The sequence below is a fragment of the Cuculus canorus genome, chromosome 1 (assembly GCF_017976375.1).
Source record: "Cuculus canorus isolate bCucCan1 chromosome 1, bCucCan1.pri, whole genome shotgun sequence".
NCBI lineage: Eukaryota > Metazoa > Chordata > Aves > Cuculiformes > Cuculidae > Cuculus > Cuculus canorus.
The window spans coordinates 141691206-141714208 of NC_071401.1; the positions used below are offsets into that span (position 1 = coordinate 141691206).

Consider the following 23003-nt stretch of genomic DNA (forward strand, 5'->3'; position numbering starts at 1 on the left):
GGAAAAATTTCCACTAAGATGTGACCCTCTGAATTGCTTGGAATATTCAGTTGCTTTCTGAGTTGCACGAGAGTATGTGAGATAATTGTAGGTAATTACAAAGTATGCAACAGAATGAGGGAGAAGATGTCGATCCTTTTTGGAGTATATGGAGCTTTTACTTAGGGCAAGTATTTCCCCAGTATACTTTCCTGTAACTGTCAGCCTCAGATTTCCACCTGTTCCATTTGCAGCACTTTGTAATCTTGAGACAAATGATAGAAATTAAGTAAGGACATGGTTAGTATCTAAATATATTCCGAGACTCAGTAATTATGGAAAGGTGCAGTCCATTGCAACAGAAGAGATAGTGGCTATTAGCTTGGTACTTGAAAGAAGATATCCATTTGAAAGCAATGTTTTGAACCTGATCACAATTTGAATGGAAAACTGAAAACATTTTGATATTCTACACCTTTATCAAATATGATAAAATTTCTGGTTCCCGACTGGTTATTCTTTAATGACCAAAATATGATCCAGTATCCGAGGTGGAAGTACTAGTTTCTATAAAAAGTAGGCAGCATTTGCACTGATAGATACCTCTGCTACTTTTAGGTAGAAATGTCCTTGGTTTGGGTTTATGTTCTTAGCACAGTGGGAATCACCTGTCTAATCCCTCTCAGTAAAATGAGAGGTTCTGTAGGGCTGCCACATATTAGCGCCAAGAAATAGTTGCCATAATGAATAAACTATATGAAGTCTTATGTAGTAAAAAGATGGCAGAGGCTTTCTTTCTAACAACCTAAAAAAGGAGTTACTGTTTGGATTATAACTGGACAACCCCTCTTAAATACTGATTTCTGTGTTACTTAAAACAAAAAGAGCACTTCCTTTAAAAAGGATGAAAACCTCATGAGCCAAGGTCATGGTTATTTTAAAATATAGTATGGCCTTCCTTGTCTTTCCTTTTTCTCCCTGCCAGTCCCTGGGTGTACCTCATCCAAGGTAGTTCTTTGAGGTAACGCACCCTTAATAGCTGCCAGGACAAAACTTACACTTGCAAAGGAATGTTATCTTTAGCCGGATTATCCTTTAGTACTCTTCAGCCTTCCCACACTCAGCTTCTTTCACGAAATGGAAATGAGGCCAGGCAACAGATGATAGAGCTGAGCAAAATACTGGAGAGAGCTCAGACATCCTAGGTGATACCAACAAAATGGAAAATAATGGCTTGTATGTTACTGTTATAATATTCCTGACTTATAAACACACCAACAAATAACAGACTTCATATAAATTGATGTAGAGATTTTTTATCGCTAGTACTGGAAACCTGTTTGGGTAGCAGTATAAATGAAATCTGTACAGATGTTAAGATTTTCTGCCAGAAAAGATGCAATAAGGAGAATCAAGTTTAGCAGTGTTCCCTGAGGCTTGGATTACGTGACCTAATACCTCCTTTCCCCTCTTTCTTTTCTCCACCCACCAGCTACAACACTGGACTCTTTCCAGTAGTCAAAAATAGCTATATTCCTGGATTATTCTGTAACTGTTGTAATGAAGGCAAACTTTTCTGTATTGTTAAACCACATACTGAACTTTCAACTTTTATTACATCATATTGTTACTTCATGCACTGCGTATTAAAACACCATCTTATTTCTCAAACCGAACTAAAGTATAAGTTGTAGGTGAATTTTTATTTGTTTGCAAGACATAAGGATAAGGGCATACAGATATGAAATAATACTGGTAATTACATTCACTTCTGGTTGCTTCCAGTAAAACCAAAGAAAGGTCAGATCAGTCAAACTGACAGCTGTTTCTCGGGCTTGCCCTACTGATGTTGTAGGAAGCCAGGCTTTGCCAGTGTCTGTTTTGACAATCCTAGGGGTCTGTTTTAACCAAAATAGTGTAGAGGTGGGGAGAAAACATTGCAACACCCGTAAGATAAACACATAAGTTACTAATTCTGTTCTGTAGTCTGTCTAATTCACTTTTATAACTACGAAAAGAAGGGCTTCCACATTTACCGACAGTATGTGAGACTGAAGGACTTAATTCTAACTGGAGGTTGTGGAATGTGTGGAGGAGGACTTAAATCTTCATCTGTTTGTTTCTGTGGTATCTGTTTCAGAATCCCTTGAATATTTTAGCTGTTAGTTACTCCCATACACATTATATTGTTTTGCTGAGTCCTTGGGGGAACTCTGTTCCTCATTGCTTAGGGAACTAGCAGATACCAACAGGAGCCTCACTGATTTTTATTTCATGTGCTGTGCGGTGTGAATCAAATAATGCTGTAAAACTTCTTGTTCAGCACTGGAAGTAGTAGTCGTTCTTTAATAACTTTCCACTGGATATTTTTACATCAGAGGATATTTAGGTGAAACACCTTTCTGACTGTACAGTTTAAGCTCCTGTTTTCTCTGCTTAGGTCCCTGATTTGTTAGGAAGAATTGCTAGGCTGACAGTTTTGGGACTGAGCCTTGACATGGTAGTAGAGGTCTCGAGCGTATTGGTTGCTCAGTGGCAAAATCCATTTTCTTCTGGTAGGCTAGAAAGAGCTGCTATTCTGCTCTGTCTGCTCTTTACTTCCTTAGGTTTTAGATGTCAGTTTTAAGATGGTTGTATTGATCCAGTCTAAACTGCGTAAGACAGTTTGTTGAAGTACAATTCCCATACCAAACTCCGAGAGCTTTCACTCTGTAGAGTGTATCTTCCAGAAAGCTTAATTACTATTTATTCTTATGATTGACGTGTGCTTTACAGAAGTTTTTCAGTAGAGCCATCTTCAGGTTTGAGCTCATTTTGAATCACTTTAGATATCTTGCTTATGAATAGACTTTTTCTTATACTGTCCTTTTTGATCTCAAGCTTTTGTATTTGGCAGCACATGTTATCGATCAAACTGGAAACAGAGACATCAGAAAATTCACAATGCGATGGCTTCTCAATACAGCTGAATAATTCAGTCTTTCTGGGGGCTTAGGAATGGCCTAGAATAGTAAGAGAGAAGGTTGAGTCATTATATCAAAATACCATTGACATTTAATGACTATGAAGTATTTATGTTTGAATAAATGTGTTCTTTTTTCTATTTGAGCAGGTGCTCTAGTACCCCTTTTGGCTCCACAGATGTGCTTATCAAAAATCAGGGAATTCTACCAGGATGAGTGCAGTTCTACAGTGTGTGATGTTAGACTGTGTGAATAAGCAGTGACAAGAATTCACCAGACCTGCTGGGTTCTTCCCAGTGGTTTCCTGGAGATGTTTCTTAAAAGAGAAGATAAATCTTAAGGGTGAATAAATCTGGGTTTAAAACCTTTTAACTCCTTAACTCTTAAAAAGTCCATTCCGTTTAGCACGCTTCTGCAGATCAGTTTAGAGTTGTCATCTACATGCTTTATATATCTCTTTTTATGCAGGACAAAAGTTGTTAGACAGTGGCTAGGTACTAATTTGGGAGAGGATGAAGGAAAGGATTGGCTATGTCTCAAAAGAAGTAATTTGCAGTTATTTAGATGAAAGCTCTTAACTGACTTACTGTTTCAATATGTGTAGCTTACTGAAATAGGAGCCTTCGTACTAAGGTTTCTATTTTACATTCACAGTGCTGAGCACAGTGAGTGTCTCATAGGAGTTGCTGTTGCTCAGCCTGCTCATTTAAACCATGTAATCATTACACTTAAAATCTGACGTATTTTAATCCCTTTCTTACTGCAAAGTGTTTTGACTTAAAATGAAGTTGAGAGTGAAGAGGTTGGAGTTGGAGCATTTTGGATGCTGTTGGTGGCACAGCCACTAATCTCTTGTGAGACTGCCTTGCTGTTTTTTTAATCTGGACTTCTGCGGTGCCTCTAAAGTACATGTTTCCAAAATAAGTTTGTTCTGATATGCTAATACTTAAATATAATTTGGTGGCCCTTAGATGAGAGATGGAACTAGAATACAAAGAGACAGTTAATAGAATTGGAATGGGAGAGGGTGAAACTTCTGGTAAAAAAATTAAACTCAGTCTGACATAAACACAGAGAAAAAATGAGAAGCCTGAAAATGCTGCTGGCTCTCATTTGACGTCTTATATATACCTCAGCAATAATGTTGCTAAACTGCAAGCACACTTCAGGAACCTTACCCCGAAAGATCTCTCTTAGAAATGAATGGCAGTGGAATCTGAGGACTTTCAGCATTTCTGACTCGGAGCTCGCTGAATCACTTTTAAACTCGTACACAAAAGTTCCTCTCTTCCATCTCTGTACTTTGTCATGTGCCATATGCTGCTGTTTCCATAGGAGTTGTTTTAAGTGGTGTTTGTGTTCTCAAACAACTGTGTGAAGCTAGAAGTAATTGAAGAGTTTGGAAAAGAGGAGTGAAAACAAACAGGTAGTGTTTTGCATTATCCTAACAACCCAAGATTTGAGAAATCCAGAATGAAGACATTACTGAGAAATGTATTAATTCATTCCCCCTTTTGCAGGTGTTTCACAGTAGACTCCTTTATTTGACTTTCTGTAACTCCCCAAGGCCACAGCTGAGCCTGCGCAAAATACTGTACCCATTCTTCACAAGAGATGACATTTAACTTAGCTTGCAATCTTAATAGATTTGACTAAGAAGAGGACGTTTAGAGGTCCTGCATGATTAATGAAAAGTAAATTGTGGTAAAATAGGCAGGTCATTTCCCTTTGGGAAGAATTAATTGTTCTCAGATTTCCAGTTTTCTCCTGCATTTTCAGCAAGTATTATATTAGGGAGTAACCTTGTCAAGATGGGTGGATGAAAAGCTGGTCATCCACCAATGACCTGGCAATGAGCTGGCAGTGTACGCTTACAGCCCAGACGGCCAACTGTATTCTGGGCTGCATCAAAAGAAGCGTGGCCAGCAGGGCAAGGGAGGGGATTCTGGCCCTCTATTCCTCTCTTGTGAGACCTCAACTGGAGTATGGTGTCCAGTTCTGGAATCTCCAACATAAGAAGGATATGGAACTGTTGGAACGGGTTCAGAGGAGGCTACAAGGATGATCAGAGGGCTGGAACATCTCTCTTGTGAGGGAAGGCTGAGACAGTGGGGTTGTTCAGCCTGGGGATGAGAAGGGTCAGAGGAGACCTTAGTGTGGCCTTTCAGTACTTAAAGGGGGCCTTATAAGAGAGACAGGAGCAAACTTTTTGCCTGGGCCTGTTGTCATAGGATGTGGGGTAACGGTTTTAAACTAAAAGAGGTTTAGACTTCTGTTCTTTAGAATATATTTAGACTAGACATAGGGGAAAAAAAAATTACAGTGGAGGTGGTGAGACACTGGAACAGGTTGCCCAGAGAGGTGGTAGATGCCCCATCCCTGGAAATATTCAATTGTCAGTCTGTATGGGGCTCAGAGCAACCTGATCTCATTGAAGATGTCCCTGCTTATTGGAGAGGGATTGGACTAGATGACTTCTAAATGTCCCTTACAACCCAACTATTCTATTATTCTGTGATTCCATCTAGCTCAAGATAATATTGTGTAGGTTTTACAGAACAAGGTAGTACAGGGGGGAAATGAAGATTGAATCCTTTCACAAAAGGAGCATCTTAAAGGTTCTAGTAATTACCAGAGTTACCAGAATAGGACACATTTATGCAGGCAAGGAGCGGTTCAGTGTAGGAATGTTATCTTTGATCATACAATTACCTTTACAGGAGGCAGGCTGTGTCAAGGCTGAGATAAATAAAGGACTCTGGCAGCTTTCATGCAACAGCAAAGCAGTCTGTCCTGTTCGGAGAAACGGTTCCCTTTAGATGATCTATGTTCTGTTCATGGCCCACTGGCTCTTCCAAAGAGTCAGATTTTAAAATGTGTCCTATTTTGGTTATTGCTTTTGGACTTTGAACTGATCCGTTGATTGTATGAGAAGCTGCTCCTGGCTTTCAGGTATCTCCTCTCTTTAGCTAGTAACATAGCCTTGTTTTTGGTTGGGGTTTTTTTTCTGGAAAATACAGCCTCATCAGCCCCTCTTCTCTCTCTTGTGACTGGTTACAGATTTGGGCTTTGCAAGCCCAGATGCACTGACAAGGTAGAATGTCAGCTAATAAATAATGAGTGCACTCTGCAGCTATCTCCTACCAGCAAGCTGCAGAACAGCCTGGGGAATACAGCATAATGATTCAAGAGAAGCACCTTTCCTCTCCAGAAGAACATTAGAAAATCATGTTGAGGCTTTGGTGTCTACAAGAACGGCATTGGATTAGACCTTGCCCATTAAAATAACAAATAGGAGTAAGTGAGAGTAGGAAAGCTTCAAATGTCCTTGTCCCTATTTATAGTTTCTTTTTGTAACTTCAGATGAATTGTTGTAAACGTTATAACATAATGTTAGCAAATTGATCATCATCTTGTTAACGGTACCTGTATCTCGCACTTCCTTTATCCCTTAAGTAGGTTTCTGAGCTGTAACACTTTTCCTTCTGATAGTTGATGGCTGCCTGGTGCAGAAAGTCAGCTGTCAGTACCATTTCTCCTCTTTCACATTTGGTAACAAGCCGGACAGTGGTTTTGAAGTCAGATATGTCTTCATGGCACCTTTTGAAAACAAAACCAATAGACCAGGGAGACCAAGTGGTCTGTATGGACCAAAGATTTAGAAATTCATTGCTGAAGCTGGTAACCAGTTGAGTTTCTGTATCATGTTTTCTGATGCAGAGCTGTTTCCTTTGCAAAGTGAAGTGGAGGGTCATGTCAAATCCTGCATCTCCAAGTGTCTGGATATATAAATTAATTAAAAAAAAATGCTGGGAATATCCTCCTCCTTTGAGATTTTGAGGCAAGGTGCACTTGTCGAGCTCACAGGACATCTTAGCTTGGAGGCATCATTTTGCATTTTAGCAAAGTTTAGGCAGATTTTCCATCTCTTCAATTTTAACATCGTTGCATTGAGCCATTTACTCCTGCTTAAAGCTTGTGCTGTGATAGAATTGGTTTGATTCTCAGTGTACCAGTTATACTGAGCCTTAATAATGAGAAGAGTGATGGTGATTTGTATTTCAAATAACATACCTAGGAGATCATATGGAATGCATATAAACAGTTGTTAGCTTTGTTTTTCAGTCCTCTTTTACGTTACTGTGATTGCTGCTAGTCTTCTTTCCCCACCCGATATTACAGCATTGAACCAAGTTTGGTTTTTTTAAAAATTTAATTCTATGGGAATGATTTTATATTTTTTCTTTTTTTGTTTTACTTTGAGAAGGCTGACAAAACTCCGTGAGATTGTTAGAAAACAAAAAGATTGAAATAATGTCAGATGAATAAGTTTTTGTTCTTATCATCCTTTTTTTTTCTCCTTGTGGATTTTGCAGCCATGACGGGGTGTGCAGCAGAAAAGAACAAGTTAAAAACAGTTTTTGAAATGATATTTCTGTTGAAGTAGCTGAGCCTGGCTGATGGCTCTGTTGTGTATAAAGAATTACAAGAAGAAAAACTTTTAGTTTATGGTAATTTAGTATATTCCTTCTTTGTTTTCTCTCGCTGTGGTGTTGTGGCATTACCCAGAATCCTTTGGTTTTTCATTGTCAGCCAAAAGTGGCAGAGTAGTATTCCAGGTCAGTTCCCCTGTTACTGTGAACTCAGGGCTGGGGAATGTAACACAGATCACAAAAATAGATTTGGCTATGGTCGTATCACCATCTAGAGAGAATTAAATGAAACATGAATCCCAGTTCAAAAGGCAGTCTTATTCCATTAAACTTTGAAAATACTAACATAAGGCTTAGAAGCAGGAAGTGATAGAGACCACAGTATCCCTGGAAATGCAAGGTAACGTTCCCACCTGCCACCTGAGCAAGTTTCTGTGGTTTGTACCATAAAAAAGTCCTGTAGTTCCAGGCTAGGGCACAGCAGCCACTTGCCCACATTGTAGAAGGGCTTAATAATCCTAAGGAGCAGAGAAAAATACTCCCCACAGTTGTCATTGTGAGATTTTATCTTTCTAGAGAGCAGTTGGAAATAAATGCCAATAATTATGGCAAGGCCTATGTATTTTTGTGTGAAAGACTAAGGTGGCACTGAGTGTGTAGTTGCCCTGAAAAAGGGGCTGTTAGGAATAATCTGAGAAACTGGGAAGGATGGAGAAAGAAAACAAAAACTGTCTTTCAAAAAATGTGAAGGTAAAGTAGACATTGCCAAAGCTTATGCTAGGTTACGCTTTGCAAAGGAAGGAAAGACAAACAGCTGTATTCCTTAAGCTTGTAAGTAAAAGCAAGTTAAGGGAAAGTGGAAGTGAGTCCACCGTGAAGATGAAGCTGACATAAAACCAGTTTTCCTATAGTCATGCGTTCAAAGTAATACTTGGCCTCCAGTTTCAGTTGGGACAATGGCATTGAACATGGGAGCAAAAGAAGTCAATCCGTAGGAAGATTTGGAAATGGAAGTTAACCAATGAAGCTGGAAACAAAATTTAAATATTTCTATACTGTAATGAATGGAAATAAAATTTGACAAAATAGTCTTTGTCTCAGAAGAGTAGAAGCATTGTACAATGAAATTGTAAGCTTTGTGGTAAAGGTCCGTGATGAAATCAGGTTATCCTGATGTACCTTGACTATCTAATTCAGGGTAACAGTATGTGACCACTGAGTGACAGGAATATGACCTGCAGACAAACAATTGAAAACAAGAAAGAAAAAAGGTGATCTGAACAAGTATATTATCAGTGAATCTAAACAGTAGATAAAACACCTTCTTTGAAGGAATAGCTAAGTTCTGCAAGTGAAGTCCTTTGACTTTGTGAAGGTAAGTGGTATGAAATTTGGCATGGATTCACCAAAGACCATGCTGAACTATCCTGACAGTATTTATTGATGAAGTAACTTATGAAGTAACCTTCATAAGGGAAATATCACGCATTTGGACAGTCTGGACTTCAGTAAAGCACCTGAGGGTTGCCACATGGAAATAATTATTTAAAGTGGATAAAATGAGGGAGTAGTACATGAAGTGTCAAGTAGCCAAGAAGTTGACTCAAATGAAGGATTAGAAGATTTATTGAAAAAGGAAATAACGAAGTTGAATGTCCCTTAAAGGCTGTGAAGTTTCACAAAAAAAAATTATCTGGGGACTGATCTTTGTAATACTTTCACTAAGATGAATGGCAAACAAAGGGGAGAAAAATCTGCTAATGAAATTCATTGCTGAAGCAACATTTCAAATTCTCATCAGTGCAGAGGAGGATAGGCATGTCATACACTAAGAACTGCAAAATATTGCAGACTATGCTATTAAAAATAGAAATGTAATAGTAGAAAGTACCAGATCATGCACTAAGAAAGTGCGGAGAACTTTGGCTACCCACAAGGTGTTTATCTGGTGAAAGCAGAGAAGGAGAAAGATCTGAATATTACTCAATAAATAAAAGCCACCAGTATTATGTGGCATATAAATAGGCAAGTGTGTTCCCAGTCTGTATCAGATGAGGGATTTCTGCCAAGGCTGTATGTTACGATGATAAGGCCTCTGGAAAGTTGTGTTCAATTCTAATCACGCAGGTTCTGGAAAGATTAATCCAAACTGGGACAGGTGCAGAGACCTAGGGGGTGATCAGCACACTGAAGAGCTTATCTCATGAGAGGAAGGCTTGGCTTGATTAGCAAAGCAAAACAGAAGCTAGGAAAGGTTGTGCTCTCTAAATAATAGACTGGATAAAGGTAAATGGTGGCACGTTATTTAAAACAAAATACTAGACTTTTACAGAGAGCTGGGTGAATGCAGATGAGAAATTTGTTTGTTGAGTGCCACAGTGAATGAAGATCCTGTATGCGTTTCTCCAGCTGCCTGGTTCACATGTCCTTGCAGTTTTCTGGGGTTTGTAGTATTTGGTCATCTCACCTAGATTTTTTCCCTGTGGTTCATTTGATCACAAATGCTGATTAAAAAGGAAATTAATCCAAGTCTAAAAAATAATTGAAAACTCACTCCAAGTGGGCCGTTTTTCATTCTTTCCTTTCTTCCTTCACTCCATTCCTCTTCCTTAAGAGGTAATAACATTTTCTATCTCCGTAACTCTGTAGATCTGCCTTGAATGGTAATAATTTTAATGTGCAGCAGGATTGCCCCATAGCATTCCTGCTATGTCTCACAGAATGTATCCTGTCTGTGGCCAGGCCTTTGCCAATACTTGCTGCATAGGCTTCATTGCAACCCTAGTTTTTGCAGATGAAAAGTCCCTTTTTCCTCTTTCAGCTAGGACATTTGACGTTCTTTTTAGCATCTATTAGCCAAAACCACTAAGATTCCCTTTTGCAGTGTGGCTCCCCAGTAGTGGCGAACAGGATAATGACGTAAGGTATTTTCTTGCTTTATTTACCTCCCTCTGCCTCATGTCCTTTTTCTCCCAATTGCTCAGTTTCCTTAAGAGATTACAGTCTGACCATTGCATTTATTGTTTGTTCATGACCTTATTCTTTAGGTTCTAATGTAAATGGGCTGGAAGAGCCCAGCCTTGCTAAGCGCCTGCGTGGCACGCCTGAGCGGATTGAGCTGGAGAACTACCGTCTGTCATTGCAGCGAGAAGAGGAACTGGAAGAGGTTCCTGAAGAGACATTAGCAGAGCATAACCTGAGCAGTGTGTTGGACAAAGGAACAGAAGAGGATGTGCCCAGCAGGTTAGCACACATTGTCCGTAAGCTTTTTTTATACCCATCTCAACAGACTTTGGTCTGCTTTTCCCTTAGCTTTTTTCTTCTTTAATATGTTATTTATCAGGTTGCCCTTTCTAAAGTTGCTGCGGATGTTCTGCATGTGTACACAGATACTTTATCTTGTAGCTTCTGTTCTTCTAAACAGCTTACTGCCATTCTTAAAAGACACTTGTAGTACCACAATAGCGTGCAATTCAGTCCTAAGTTAGAAGGCACTTTTTCACTTTTTTTTGATTGTATCAAAGACAAATGAGTCTTTTGAGCAAGCAGAACATGAATTCAAATGGAAGAGGATTCCAAAGTTAACTTCTTTTCTGTATGTTTTGTATTGCAATTCAAAAACACTGTCGATTTAAAGATTCAGCTTGACACACACGTAATCCTGACTGAATGCTGATGCAATGCTTGAAAGATGTCGGTTTGAGGCAATGGTTATGGCTGTTGAAAACTATGTTGTACCTTCACAAATTCCTGTTTATCTGCAAAATTATGTACAAGCACACCAGGATCCAAATGTATGTAGGTAGAACTGCTGGAAACTGCTATTGCAAGGATCACTGAGAAAAAATACTTGATGAAGAATGTTTGTGGACTGTATAGTCAATCGCACACTTTTTGCAGCATCTGGATCTTTTAATATGGTTTCTAATCATCTACTTTCCTTTGTAGCCATTTCAGCATTCAATATATCCAGTAGTATCCTTAACATAAACTTAGAAAATGCTGTTACTGGTTTCCTGAGACTTAGACTTTACAAATATATTCTGTGTATGCATTGCCTACCGGTATAGGGCTGTATGAGGAATTCCTTACTACATTTATACGTGAAATTAAATTGGATTGGTGTGGTGAAGAATGCAGGAATAAAAATGTTAATTAAAATGTTTCCAGGATTAGTATGTAGTACCAAATCCATCGTTTATGTATCTGATAAGTTTGAAGATACAGCACCTGGAAAGGAGTAACGTTTAATGGCCCGAACTCAGCCTTGACAAAGAGTTTGTACGTGTAGCTATGCCCAGCAATTGCAAATATCTTGTACAACTGTTTTCCCTGAAACCTAAATAACACTTTTTGTTTATTTTTTTTAACATTTTCATTACTTTAGAAGATACGATTTTGACATTTTACTAATTCGAGATCTTACCTCCTGCTGTGGTTGAATAATCACGAGACTATTTGTGGGAGGTTGCAAACTCCATTTACCTCACTTATCCTTCCTTTAGCTCCACTTATCCTTCCTTTAGCTCCCTGCTCAGGCCTAGGAATTGTATCAACTGTGGCAAAAGAGGCATTAATAATATTGGGAGGAGTTTAGTTCTTTATGTTTCTAGCTCTAAACCAAGATTTACTGATGTAAAGCATTATTATTGGTCTTGATTTCAGTAAAGCAGGGACACAGTAAATGCTCAGTAAATGGCAGACTACCAAAGGAGAAGAATTCTGAGTTAGTTTAAAGAAGTAGAGTTTTGGCATTTTGGCATGAAGCTGTTGATCATCTCCAAGAGCTGTTTTGCAGGATTGTGGAAACTCTGCAAGTTTTATTTTCTCTCACAGGACATTACATTTAGCTCCCTTTGAATTACGTGCATTCCCGTAACTGTATTAAACTGTAATAGACTGAATTGTATACTTTTGCATGCAAAAAGCAGTGTTCAGTGAGCAACTCACACCCGATGATAGAGAAGAAAGAGAAAATATATCAAATTCTCTGTCGGCTTGGCCTGAAAAAATTTTTGTTCCAAATATGGCAAGCACTATGCTGAGAGTATTGATAAGGCTGTGTGGACCAAACACTGGAGAGAGAATTTTCTAGATGATGTTGCTATCCTGTATCCTCTGTTCAGCTCTACCCACTACAGGTTATCTCACAGAAAGACTGAACAGAAATAAAAGGGAAAATAGTCCAACCACTTTTCAGCAATAAAAGAAAAGAAGCTTGACTCCTGCAACAAGCAAACCAAAGCCCTGATTTGATCATCTTCACTGTCTTGGTGCAGCACCACGGGGTTAGGAGCAGGCAGAGGAGATAGGGAACTTTTTGTTCCCTCTGTGTCTTACGAAGCAATTGATTGGGCTTCAAGGTTCAGTGAGGTGTTAACTCTGAACCAAGCAGACACTGCACATTTTGGTGTACAGCTTCCCCTCACACACACATTAGGAGAGGAAAATATAGAGAAAAGAGTATTCAAAGTATATATTTTCAAAAGAGAGTTAATCTTGTTTAAGGTTCAACAAGAAAAAAAATAACATTCAAGCAATCAAACGCTTCCTGACTACATGGCTTTTGAGGAACAGAAAACTGTTCAGATGCCTTATTCATCCCCTTTAACTTGTATTAATTCCTAGTATGTTATCTGCAGTTTTGGCCCTGTGGCCTTTCGAAGGGTTATCACAAGGCAGCTTGTGCTGCTTGGGTTTGTATGGCAAGGGAAGAGCTTGGTTTCCACAGTTCAGGTTTTGATTCCTCTGCTCAGCACTAACTCCATGTAGGTACACCGTTTTAATGAGGTATTCAACTGCTTATACAAATTCTGTAAAGCAACCTACTTTCTTTGATCTCTGCTTTATAGAAAAAAAGCTGTTTCGGCTGTTGAATTAATTCCCGTAGCACAGAGTTTCCATGCTGAAAGGAACACCCACTATACCAGGCCATCCCATTGCCATCTTTCAGTTTCTCATTCTCAGTGTTCAAAGGTCAAACAAAAAACAAGTTATAAATAAAAGCCAAAGAAGGTAAAGTGAGCTATGTGGTAAAGCATTTATATCATCAGTATTACATGCGATAAGCCAGCTGGTTGAAGAGCAGCAGCTCATCCCATTCAGCAGGCACGGCAACAGTTTCAACAGCAGGCAACCTTATTGACAGCACACAAAACCCCAGCATGGAACACCTGTCAGGTTTGTTTCCATACCAAAGAGTGGGAAGTTTAATCAGGGAGGAGGGGAACAATCACTTTTTATCTCTGTGATGACATATGCGTAAAGCCTTTGGAATATGCTTCAGTCTCCTGGAATATGCACCGAGTTCATGGCACACAACAGTGTTTGTATTCAGTATTTAGCATGTGAAAAACAGACAACCTGTTAAAAATAAATATTTAGTTTATGCTGTGAAGTAGTGGGTTGTAATTAGCAAAATAATGTTATACGTATGTAGCACACTGAGCAGAATTTAAGAGCCTATGGACAGAAGTACTTGACAATTAGAAAATGAAAAGTGGTATTTTCTGTATTAGTTTTGCTATCAAAAGTAGTCTCTTGGACAAGTAAATTAATAAAATTCTGTAACTAAGATATGCTTGTGTAGTGCTAGACTAATTTGAAGTTCTGTGCCTGATATTTTTATCTACAATATAAAAGGAGTGCTGCCGTATATATTAATTTTGGAAACTGGCAGTTTGTCATGTACTGTAATAAAACCTGTGTATGGGAAACAGAATTATAACAACTGTACATTTTCTGTTTTATAGACCTACATGAAATTTAAACTTCATTATTTTCAGTTTGTTGAATTTCCTTCTTGTTTTCTGCCAGAGGCTGCTAACTGCAGTGACAGCTGTCATAAGGAAACAGCAGAGTAGAATACTGTTCTCAGATAATTCACCCAAACTTTAACCGTTGGCATTCATTTTCCTTCAATCCAGATGAATTTGGCCTTTTAAGATTTATAGGTGAAGCATCCAGCTGTTGCTTTAATAAATGCAGTTCTCTTATGAGAATGCTCTGTTAAGGAAAAAGAAGAGAAGGACTTTTTCACCCTGCAGATATGTTCACCTTGCAGATATGTGCCATAGTTCACACTGATTTTCCAGCGACAAATGCAACCACATTTCTCCTCAATACCTCTAGGTACTCCAGCACGTAAGAGTGAGCTAGATAAATGCGATTGTATAGGGGGTTACATTTCTTGCCCCTCCTGCTTTTACTAAGGAACTGTTGTTATAGAATCAAACAGAGATGTTGACTAAAAAAGCAGTAATAATATACTGTTTTGCCTGTTTTAGGCTTTGCTGTGAAAATAATGTCATTATTGTAATTATCCTTGCACTGCTTCCTACAGTTCCTTGCCACTATGTACTCTGTGTGCTTAATTGGATACATGTTATAGTTCTGCCTGTAGAAAAGCAAGGACGTGGGTATTTTTTTCTCCATCTCTCCCTAGCTCACATGCTGCCTCCTTTTTGCCTGATAGTTGTGTTGTGTATTCTTTCTACTCCCAAAGCCTTCCGTGCTTTACTCCAGCAAGTGCCAAAAACATCTTGGCTATCCAGCATGCGAGCGGTAGGTGCCATAATGGAAAGACATGACCTTCTGCATTCTGACACTGCTAAGAATTGCACACGGGTTTATCCAAAACAATGTGATATGAAGAAAGTAGTTTCTTTCTGCTGTATTCAGCTGTCATGAACTGTAACAATGAATGCTACACAAATATTTGGATTTAGCTTCGCAGGCACTTATCTGCTGCCTCACCTTCTCTAAAAGAAGCAGAGCAAGGACCATAAGGCAGCCCACATGGTGCTGTCACTAAATGCCTATAAAATGTTGAAATCAGAAAATTAGTAGTATTGTTTCCATTGTACATTTTGGTCTTATATGTCTGAAAACAACTTGTCAGTCGTCTAAGACTGACCTAGGAAACATTAACAAGTTATTTCTTTATCTTTTTTTCTAAACCCTTTCAGTAGTTCAGAGTCTGAGATGGAGGAAGAAGATGAGGAAGAAGATGATGAACTACTGCTGCCTCAGCAACCTCCTTCAGACTTAGGTGGTGTGCCTTGGAAAGAGGCTGTGCGTATCCATGCCCTCCTGAAGGGAAAGAGTGAAGAAGAGATTGAGGCTGAGGAAAATCATGAGATCGGGGACAAAGAAGATGAGGAGGAAGAGGAGGAAGAAGATGACGAAGAGGAAGAAGACGAGGAGTCAAGTGAAGGTTAGACAGATTGATTTGTCCTTCCTTCCTTTCTGCTAGACAGCAGGGAAAACTGAGTTGAGTATTTGCTATGCAGAATGAGAAAGATTTGCCTTGGAAAACTTTTCTTCTTTTTTTCACCTCTTTATTGCTTTGATTTTTGAGGGAGTTATTGTCAAGGAAAGCTTGAAGTGGATCATTCTGGATACAGAAGACCTTTGCCCCCAGGGCAGTTACAGCAGAGTACAAACACAAGATATTTCCCATACACTATGCCAACATGTGCAATTCACAGCTTTGTGACACTGTATTGTTTTATTGTTGTTTTTTATTATTATTGGGAATAGGATTTGAATGTCCCCTTTGTTCTTTGGCAGCAAGAGCTGGAAGCATTGTGGAGGCAGTGTTTTCAGTTTTGCACAGTGCCTCACTAAGGGGTAGTGCCTTTTAATATGTCATCAGGGCCTCCCAGAAGAAGCTGCTTGTAGCTCTCCGTAGTTAAAAGATGGCTTTCAGAAATTAAGGAATTCAAGTGGTTCCCATTTTAGCTCTGAGGTATTTCTGTGGAAAATCTTAGGGAAAGACTCCTTCCTCTGTGTTTGTCTCAGTCATCAAAATGCAAAGTTTGTGCTAAGAATAGACGTGTTTCCAGTATTTCACCCCCATGCCAACGTTCTCACTGATGTTGTCTTTGTCTTTGTACTCACATTTCCTTTTTGTGAAGACTGACAGGCTCTAAAGAGCTGCTCCTTCACAATGGTCTTTGGCTGCCTAATGCAAGCAGAGGTCGTTTTTTGAGTCTTGATGGCAGTTTCGCTGATGAGCTCAGCAGACTGCTTGGCTACTTTTTCAACATAAGAGCTGTATTTCCATAACTGAAGTCTGTGGAAGTCAAGACTGCTTTTAAAGTATGGTAACATGCATGTTGTGTGTTCAGTCTGCGGTGTACTCTGACAGACATTTCATTTGAGCAGTTTTCCTGTCAGACGCTTCGAATACATTGGGAGTATGGGAAGTTGCTGGATCTCCAGACAGTCTTTGTCTTTCTGATTCTGTCCTTTCTCTCTCCTTCTCTCTCTCTCTCTCTCTCTCTCTCCACATCGCTTTTGTGTACACGTGTGTCTGGTGTTATGTATGGATGTGTGGTTCCCTCTGCTGTAGAGGGGGAGTATTGCCCTTGGGAGAGTGAGCTGCAGCAAGGCCTCTGGCTTCAACGTCTCTCAAATGAAGAGGACACGGGTACATTTAAAGGTACCCATATACCATCTCCACTTCCATTTCCCCGAAGGAGGGGGGAATGTTTTAAAGAGCAGGTCCCACATGAGAAGTTTCTGTGTTTTGTTTAATCGCTTTACCAGCTGCCTAAAAACTGATTTGGTAGCTGCTGTTATCTTCATCTGGTCCAAGAGCCACTGGTTTTTAGGAAAAAGAAAGCTGCCAAGTACCTCAGAATATCCAGAAAGCCTGGACATTTTGCTGCTGTAATGTTCATGAACAGCAACCTCCATGTGTTTAGGAGTTCCAGATTTGTTCCATACACACAGCCTAATTGCACCTATGCAATGTCAGACACATGGGACGCATCAAAAGCTCTGATGTTAGGTTGCCTGCATCAGCAAACGTGCATTTTTTGTTGTCCTTTGTGAGTGTGTGTCAGTGGGAAGAGTCTGTGGGGGGAGCTAATCATGCTGCAGCGATCCCTCAAGATTATTCACACAGTTCTATAACAGCCATAAGATTGATCTGACATTCCAAACTAACCAATTGCATTATTTTCTGTGATGCATTCTCTTGCAGTTTATTTCTGGTGGTTGGTTTTTCTGAAGCACTTGGTCCTAATAGCTTATTAATCTCTTATTTCCTCAATGCGGTTAATTAGAGCCACGTATGTATTCATTAGAATACATAAGAGGAAAATCCAAGTGCCTTCCTGCAGGTAAGAGGGCAAATGCAGTTGTCAAACTGCATATTTTGCATCTTATGGTTGTAAAAACTGTAGCAGAGCTTCCGACTTATTTTTTTTTTTAATTAAATTAATTAAAATTAAATTAATTTTTAAAAAAAAGGATGAGGTGTTATAATTCTTTTCCATCTTAACATTTCCGATGGTAAGAATGAGAAGTATTAGTAAGATGGCTGAAGAGCATAACTGAAGAAGTTCCCGCTGTTGCAGCTGCTAGTGTGCTGTAGACCTGGCTCCTAAGGAGCTGGGTTTGTGAGTGGATTCTCATTCCGTTTAAGTTAAACATTGAGACTGCTCGCTGCTTAGAAAGTGCCGGTTGATGGTTTAGGGGAACTGGAGGGGAAGCTACCTTTCCAAATGTAAGAGCAATTAATGTCCAGCTTCCTGCAAAGCTTAGCAGGCAGCCGTGAGGGAAAGCTGTGCCAGATGTAATTTGAAATTCTCAAGTATTTAGACGTCAAGGAGAAGTTAGGTTTGCCTGGTAGCCAAGCAGCAGTCCTTCATGGCCAGCTATGCTGTGATTTATTTACTGGAAATGTCAAGAAGGACCCATATCCTAATCAGAAGAAGCCTAGGCCTCTGTCTTGGAGGCTTGGGGAGTAACTGAAGGGGGGGGTGGGTGGGTTACACTGGTCTAAAACCCAGAGAAATCCATTTTAAAACATGGAGATCACGTGGGACCTGCTCTTTCCGAGCCTTGCGGAGTGACTATATACTTCTCAGCTATTGCTGGCAAATCTAAATCTTTTAACACAATATTTTGTGTGGTGATGCAAATGCTAACTCTACTCATCTTGGGACCTGCATGCAAATGCTTTCGTATGGAGTGAGAAAAGCCCTGGTTCCTATCCCAGCAGGATGTCCAGTAGCTCTGGTAGACCATGCAGTTGTACCAATTGATTGAAAAGACTCTCTGATGAGGGAAGAGGGACATAAAACTGCTAAATACTTGGATAAATTGTGAATTGAGTTTGTGCATTTGAACTCTCTTCCCCTTTAATAACCAACTGGCGAACCTTTTCTTCCTGCAGTTCCTTCTGCATGTTTCTTCTGGAGTTTTATTGCCAAATCTTGCACATAACCATTCCTGAAATGGAAGTCCCAAAGACTTTTGTCATGTCTGGGGAAAACACAGCTGGAAGAGAGGAACTTTGTTAAAATGAGACACCAGGAAATAACAAGTACAACTTCTAAATGCTGCTAATGTTTCTTGTTTCCTTCGAATGCTAGTGCACCATATGAAAATCTTAACTGCTTTTTGAGGTTGTAAACTGCTGAAACAGTGTTTTGCCCTACTCAGTGGTAATCCAGCTGTTGTGAAAAATTGACTTCCTACTTTATAAAGTAAGTGGGCATTTTCCTTTCAGGATGAGTCATTTGCTTTTCAGGACCACTGCTGCAGACACTGAACACCTGCCCCCAGTAGAATGAGTTATTTTATTATGGGTAAATAAAACCTGAGTTGCAGTCCCATAGCAGAAAATAATAGAGACAGAGTCTATGAGTATAATACTCACTAGGGTAGGTGCTCTCAAGGTGGGTATTCTGCAGTAGATAAAGAAGTTGCTTATTGGTTACTTTAGGTGCCCATTGTTCCCTTTGACACACTATAACTAGCTGAGCTTCATGAAGGCAGGTATATGAAGAGTAGTGCAATTTCTTTTAAACAAGTTGATTTATGTGTGACAGAAGTTCCTTCTGGGGAAGTGGAGAGGCTGCTAACTCATAGCGAAAATGCTGTTATTCTTCAGACAAAAAATTGTCCTTTGAACAAGTCAGTACAAAAAAGCAGGAGTAAACAAATTAATGTCTGAAGTACTAAGGTGAGTGTGTGCCCATGTGCGTGTGCACACACACGCACATGTAATTCTGAGATCCAGCATGTAGTTGAAATCACAAAGAAATTTGTACTCAGCATAGAAAAGACTGCTTCGCCCAATAGTAGGGAATGAAAGTGCTTTAGTTTTGGTGCATCAGACAACAGTGCAGATTGTCCCTTACCTTTAACAGCAAGGTGTCTTTGGCAATAATGGTAATGAATAGGCTGAAGTAGCTGGAAATTTCTGCTGAATTGGTATTTACCTGCCACATAGTGTTGGACACCCAGAGAACATCTTTCATTTCAGCAAAGCTGCTTGCAATAGAGATAATCTACAATTATGTTTTTAATAGCATCTCTGCCTTTGGAATGGCATTATACAGCTTTGATGGGATGTATGAGGAGTGCTGTATTGGTGTATGTGTGTTTACACAATGCTGAGCTTTTTCTGTCTGTCTTGCAAACTAATCTTAGCCAGTAATATTTTCTTCTTTTCTTTTTTTTTCCTTTCCTATGATGTGTTACCTTTCCTTTCCACTGTTCTCCCATCTTTTTCTCCCTGTCCTTCATACACCCTGCCTACAACCTGGTATGCCATGCCCTCCTCCTGCTAGCTGGAAACCTTAGACTGCAGCAGATTGTAAATCCGGTGGATCCGCTGGAGATCCTCGCAGATGTGCACTGGACACACATCCGTGAAAAAGAGGAGGAGGAAAAAATGGTCCCAACCTCAAAATCCTCCACCTCCAGAGGTAATCTCCCCCAAGCCCCATACTGACAATTCCTGGATCACCGTTGCGGCTGTTTAACTCTGTTGCTCCTGCACCTTCAAGAGCAATGTACTTCAGCAGAGGGCAGCAGTAATTGAAAGAAACTGCTTTCAAATTACACTTGATTAAACATTCTGCTTTTGAGGTCAGTGCCTACTTAAAATGACTGCTTTCTCAGCTCCATGGTGGTGTGACTTCTTCTGCCCTGTTTGTCTGCCTGCTTTGACTCCGTAGCATTTTTCCTCACTACATACATGAATTGGTAGCACTGGCAGTCAGCCCTCGCTGACTGACTTTGGGGATAGTAATAGAAGCTGTCATGTGCTTTTTGTCATGATGGGAACTCTGCGCCTCTTCAGAGGAAGCTGAAGTGTTACGTTGTGTAGCTACTACAGCAAAGACTGAACAGGGTCAGCTTCTGTGTTGAGCATATTTCTCTGATGCCGCTTTTCATAATGTGTAACTGCATCTAGTATTAGTAGGGAATTATATGAGTTCAAAGGGCTTGCAAATCTGACCTGTGGTGGGTTTGATTCCCTGCGTTTAGGATTTGACAGTGTATCTGTTTTTTTAAGGTGAAGTGTGATCTTTGTGATTTGCTAGTTACTTAAAGGAAAACTTTGGAGGGTGAAAGTGCCAGTACTGTAGTTCTCCTGTAAGTGCCTTCCAGCAGTCCCCGACCTTATTCTAGTCTATGTTAAAACATGCCTTAAGGCAAGTATGTCATGAGTTCTTGTACCTATGCAAAAGCCTAGACTTAATGAAAGTTAATCATGCAGTTGATGAGTAATGGTCTTCTCTCAGCGTCTGTAACCATTGAGCCAGAATTGTAGAGGGAGTAAAAGTTGTTAGGGAAGGGGTGTCTTTTACAGGAAATGTGAAATTACGTTAATGACTGATCTCTATTACAATGCCTAGGGCTTTACCTAATGTTGTCTGATCATATTCCATTGCAGGTAATTATCTTTTCATAATTCTAGATGTTTGGGATTTCTTTTTAATCCTGATCCAACTTGATACACAGTTCCGGATCTGTTTGGCTGTGCTTATAATAGCAGTTTGTAGAATGAATGCACTGGGGTTTTTTGGTGTGAAATCTGTTCCCTATGAATGAGATGGGTATTTCCCTCCCACTGCAACCACAGAAACAGGCTGTGTTCAACTGTCTGTAGCACTCAATATTAGTAGCGTAGTTCTGTAATGTTTAAAAACGCTGAGTAAAATATGTTAACACAGTATCTTAAGCTCACTACATTTGAGGTTCCTTATCTTCTGCAGGAGGGTCTGTGTCACTATAGTTTCCAAATTTTCCTTCAAATTTGTATTTTATGATTCCTACTTTTCCATATTGTATTGGCACAGCTGCCAGCAAAATATGATCCTTCCAAAATTGTTTTTCTGGTCTTCCAACTTTCTTTCTATTAAGAAAGTATTAGTATTTTCTAGTATTTTCTTTCCTTCCCCTAAAACTGGGGCAAAATAGGACAATCCTGATCAGTAGATTTAATTACGTCTGTTGTCCAATACAGGTGAGTGCAGGCCTATCAGCAGTTTGGTTTTCTTTTTTTTAAAGGGCTGTCACCAGTAAATACTTGTGGGTACGCTCTAAGTTTTCCGCCTGAGTTCAGCTGGCAATTTTTGTTCTGGCTGAGCTGTATTCTGTGATACAGCCTGTCTGGAGAGCCCATCTGTAGTGGCAGAGATAGGATTTGATGTGAAAGCCTGGGATAGCCTTTCGTTCTGCTTTGGGCACTCTTCTTTGTCTGCATTTGCACCCAGGCAGCACAGGTTCTGGGTTGCCTGTTACGACCACCCCTCTCTTGTTGCTCAACTCTCTTATCTCTTAGTTTCCTTCCTCTGCCGAGTTTCAGGTGGAGCAGAGCAGCAGCAACCCGCTAGTCAGATGCGGTGTTTTTCTCACTGTGCCATTTGTGTTTCCTCATTACAGATCCAAAAGGAAGATTAGGCTTCTGACATTTGTATGTTATCTTGATTTAAATCTGAAGCCTGGAATCGTTTTTGTAACACCTCATAGGTTTTATTTTCCTGTATTTGCTACTGAAAATCTCCCCCTTGTTACTCTTCTGTTTTAGACGCTTACTGATGGTCTAATTTTGATTTCTTACAATTTATTGTTTTTTAAATTCAGCATCCGACCTTCCCTCCGTACGCCATGAGGCGGTACAGGCGTGGCTGGAGACGGTCCCTGGAGGTAGTTTGGTGATGTTCTATGTATTCCAATGCACAATAACCCTGCCCGTCTCTCCTCCATGCCTTCAGCAGCTGAGCTGGTACTTTAACCCTGGAACTTACAGCCCTGTCGCTACTGCATGACTGGATGTGGAGGGAGGGACGAAGGGGGAGTGTGCATGCACGCCTTGCTCAGACAGTCCATTCCTGCATGAACTCGACGTTTGTTGTAACTCTTCTGAAGCAGAGAGGTTATCTTGAGTGTAGCAAAGTAGAAGGACGAATCTAGTGGAGTGCTTCGATTTGCTTTGTAAACTCAAGACCAGACCAGTTACTCTTCACCTTGCTCCTTGACTAAAAGAACATGGGGCTTCCTTGCAGTCAAAAGATTAAGTGACAGAGTGCTTAAAGCAATTGCAGTTCTCTGTAGCAACTGCAAACTCTAGTGATCTGGTGAAGAAAACAAGCAAGAAGAATAAGGTTGAAGCCGGGGTCATTAGGAATAATGATGGCTGTTGTATTTCCTTTGACTTGGAGGTTTGTGTTATTTAGGAAAGCCTCAGGAAAGCTGCAGGATGGTAGAGCTCAGCTGCTTTTGTATGGAATCCTCCAAACTCTATTACGAAACCAATGACCATGAAGATTCTGAGATTAGAGTGAATTAGTAACCTTGTAAAGTGGTGAAGGCATCT

The 23003-nt window shown here is 39.9% G+C and overlaps 1 protein-coding gene across 18 annotated transcripts in view; it reads left to right on the forward strand.

Moving 5' to 3' along the window:
- MICAL3 (microtubule associated monooxygenase, calponin and LIM domain containing 3) overlaps window positions 1-23003 on the forward strand; it is a 177062-nt gene that overhangs the window by 112788 nt on the left and 41271 nt on the right. For 13 of the 18 annotated variants that reach the window (XM_054052402.1, XM_054052322.1, XM_054052775.1 and 10 more), the window contains 5 exons: window positions 10423-10618; window positions 15343-15590; window positions 16731-16820; window positions 19966-20103; window positions 22271-22333. In XM_054052402.1, the coding sequence (XP_053908377.1) occupies window positions 10423-10618; window positions 15343-15590; window positions 16731-16820; window positions 19966-20103; window positions 22271-22333 (735 nt within the window). The remainder of the gene's footprint in view (window positions 1-10422; window positions 10619-15342; window positions 15591-16730; window positions 16821-19965; window positions 20104-22270; window positions 22334-23003) is intronic. The other 5 variants (XM_054053423.1, XM_054053584.1, XM_054052548.1 and 2 more) reach the window with 4 other exon arrangements.